The 1,024-nt window shown below is 35.2% G+C and overlaps 1 protein-coding gene across 1 annotated transcript in view; it reads left to right on the top strand.

Annotated features, from left to right (window-relative positions):
• Window positions 1–1,024, top strand: part of LIAS (lipoic acid synthetase) — a 37,558-nt gene that overhangs the window by 3,297 nt on the left and 33,237 nt on the right. The window contains exon 2 of the mRNA XM_007947170.2: window positions 235–328. Within this exon, the coding sequence (XP_007945361.1) occupies window positions 235–328 (94 nt within the window). The remainder of the gene's footprint in view (window positions 1–234; window positions 329–1,024) is intronic.

Here is a 1,024-nt window from a genome sequence, read left to right on the forward strand (position 1 = left end):
AACAACAACAACATATTTGTTAAGGAGCTCTGGTGGTGTAGTGCCTAAGGCATTTGACTGCCAACCTTCTGGCAGTCAAACCCACCAGTCACTCTGTGGAAGGAAGATGGGGCAGTCTACTTCCATAAAGATTTACCACCTCAGAAACCCAATGGGGGTTGTTATGAGTCAGAGTCAACTCGATGGCTGTGAGTTTATATTTGTTAACAGATGGTTATGTTTGTCTTTCCTCAGGTTAAGACTACCTCCATGGCTAAAGACAGAGATTCCCATAGGGAAAAATTACAATAAGCTGAAAAATACGTTGCGGAATTTAAATCTTCATACAGTAAGTGTGTTAAAGTGTTACCCATCTCTCTTAACCAAAAGCCATAGTGCTTCTAAGTATATGTAACTTAAAAGTTAATATTAAATAAGTAAATAACAAAGCAGGGAAATTGAGTAAAAGTATTCAGTGCTCTATTACTATCAGTAATGGAAATACATTTTAATCATTTTCCCTGTAAAAGAGAGAAGATAATTGTACTTATTTATCTCTCATTTAGGAGCTCTGGTGGCGTAGTGCCTAAGGCATTTGACTGCTAACTAGGAGGCTGGCGATTCAAACCTACCAGCCACTTCTCAGAAGGAGGATGGGGCAATCTACTTCCGTAGTGATCCTGCCTCTGAAATCCAAGGAGGGGTTGCTATGAGTCGGATCTGACTCAACAGTGAATTTGGTTTTCTTTTTTTTAATCTCTCATTTAATAGCTCAAAACAAGATTTATTTTTTTTCCCTGCAATTTTGATAAAAAGTTTGTTGTTGTTCTTAATTTGCTTTATATTATAAATGAAATGCATACTTATTGAACATGAAAGTACATCATATAAACAAATTCAAATGTTAACCACACCACATTAGTGGTTCAGACTTATAGACCTTTTTATCTGCACATATAGAATGTATACATTCTTATAAACTTTTAATTTAAAAATGGAATAATCCTGATATACATATGATTTGGCAGTTTAACAGCATTTTTTT

This window comes from Orycteropus afer, unplaced genomic scaffold, assembly GCF_000298275.1.
Source record: "Orycteropus afer afer isolate SDZICR_OR568_19922 unplaced genomic scaffold, OryAfe1.0 scaffold00176, whole genome shotgun sequence".
NCBI classification, from domain to species: Eukaryota; Metazoa; Chordata; class Mammalia; order Tubulidentata; family Orycteropodidae; genus Orycteropus; species Orycteropus afer.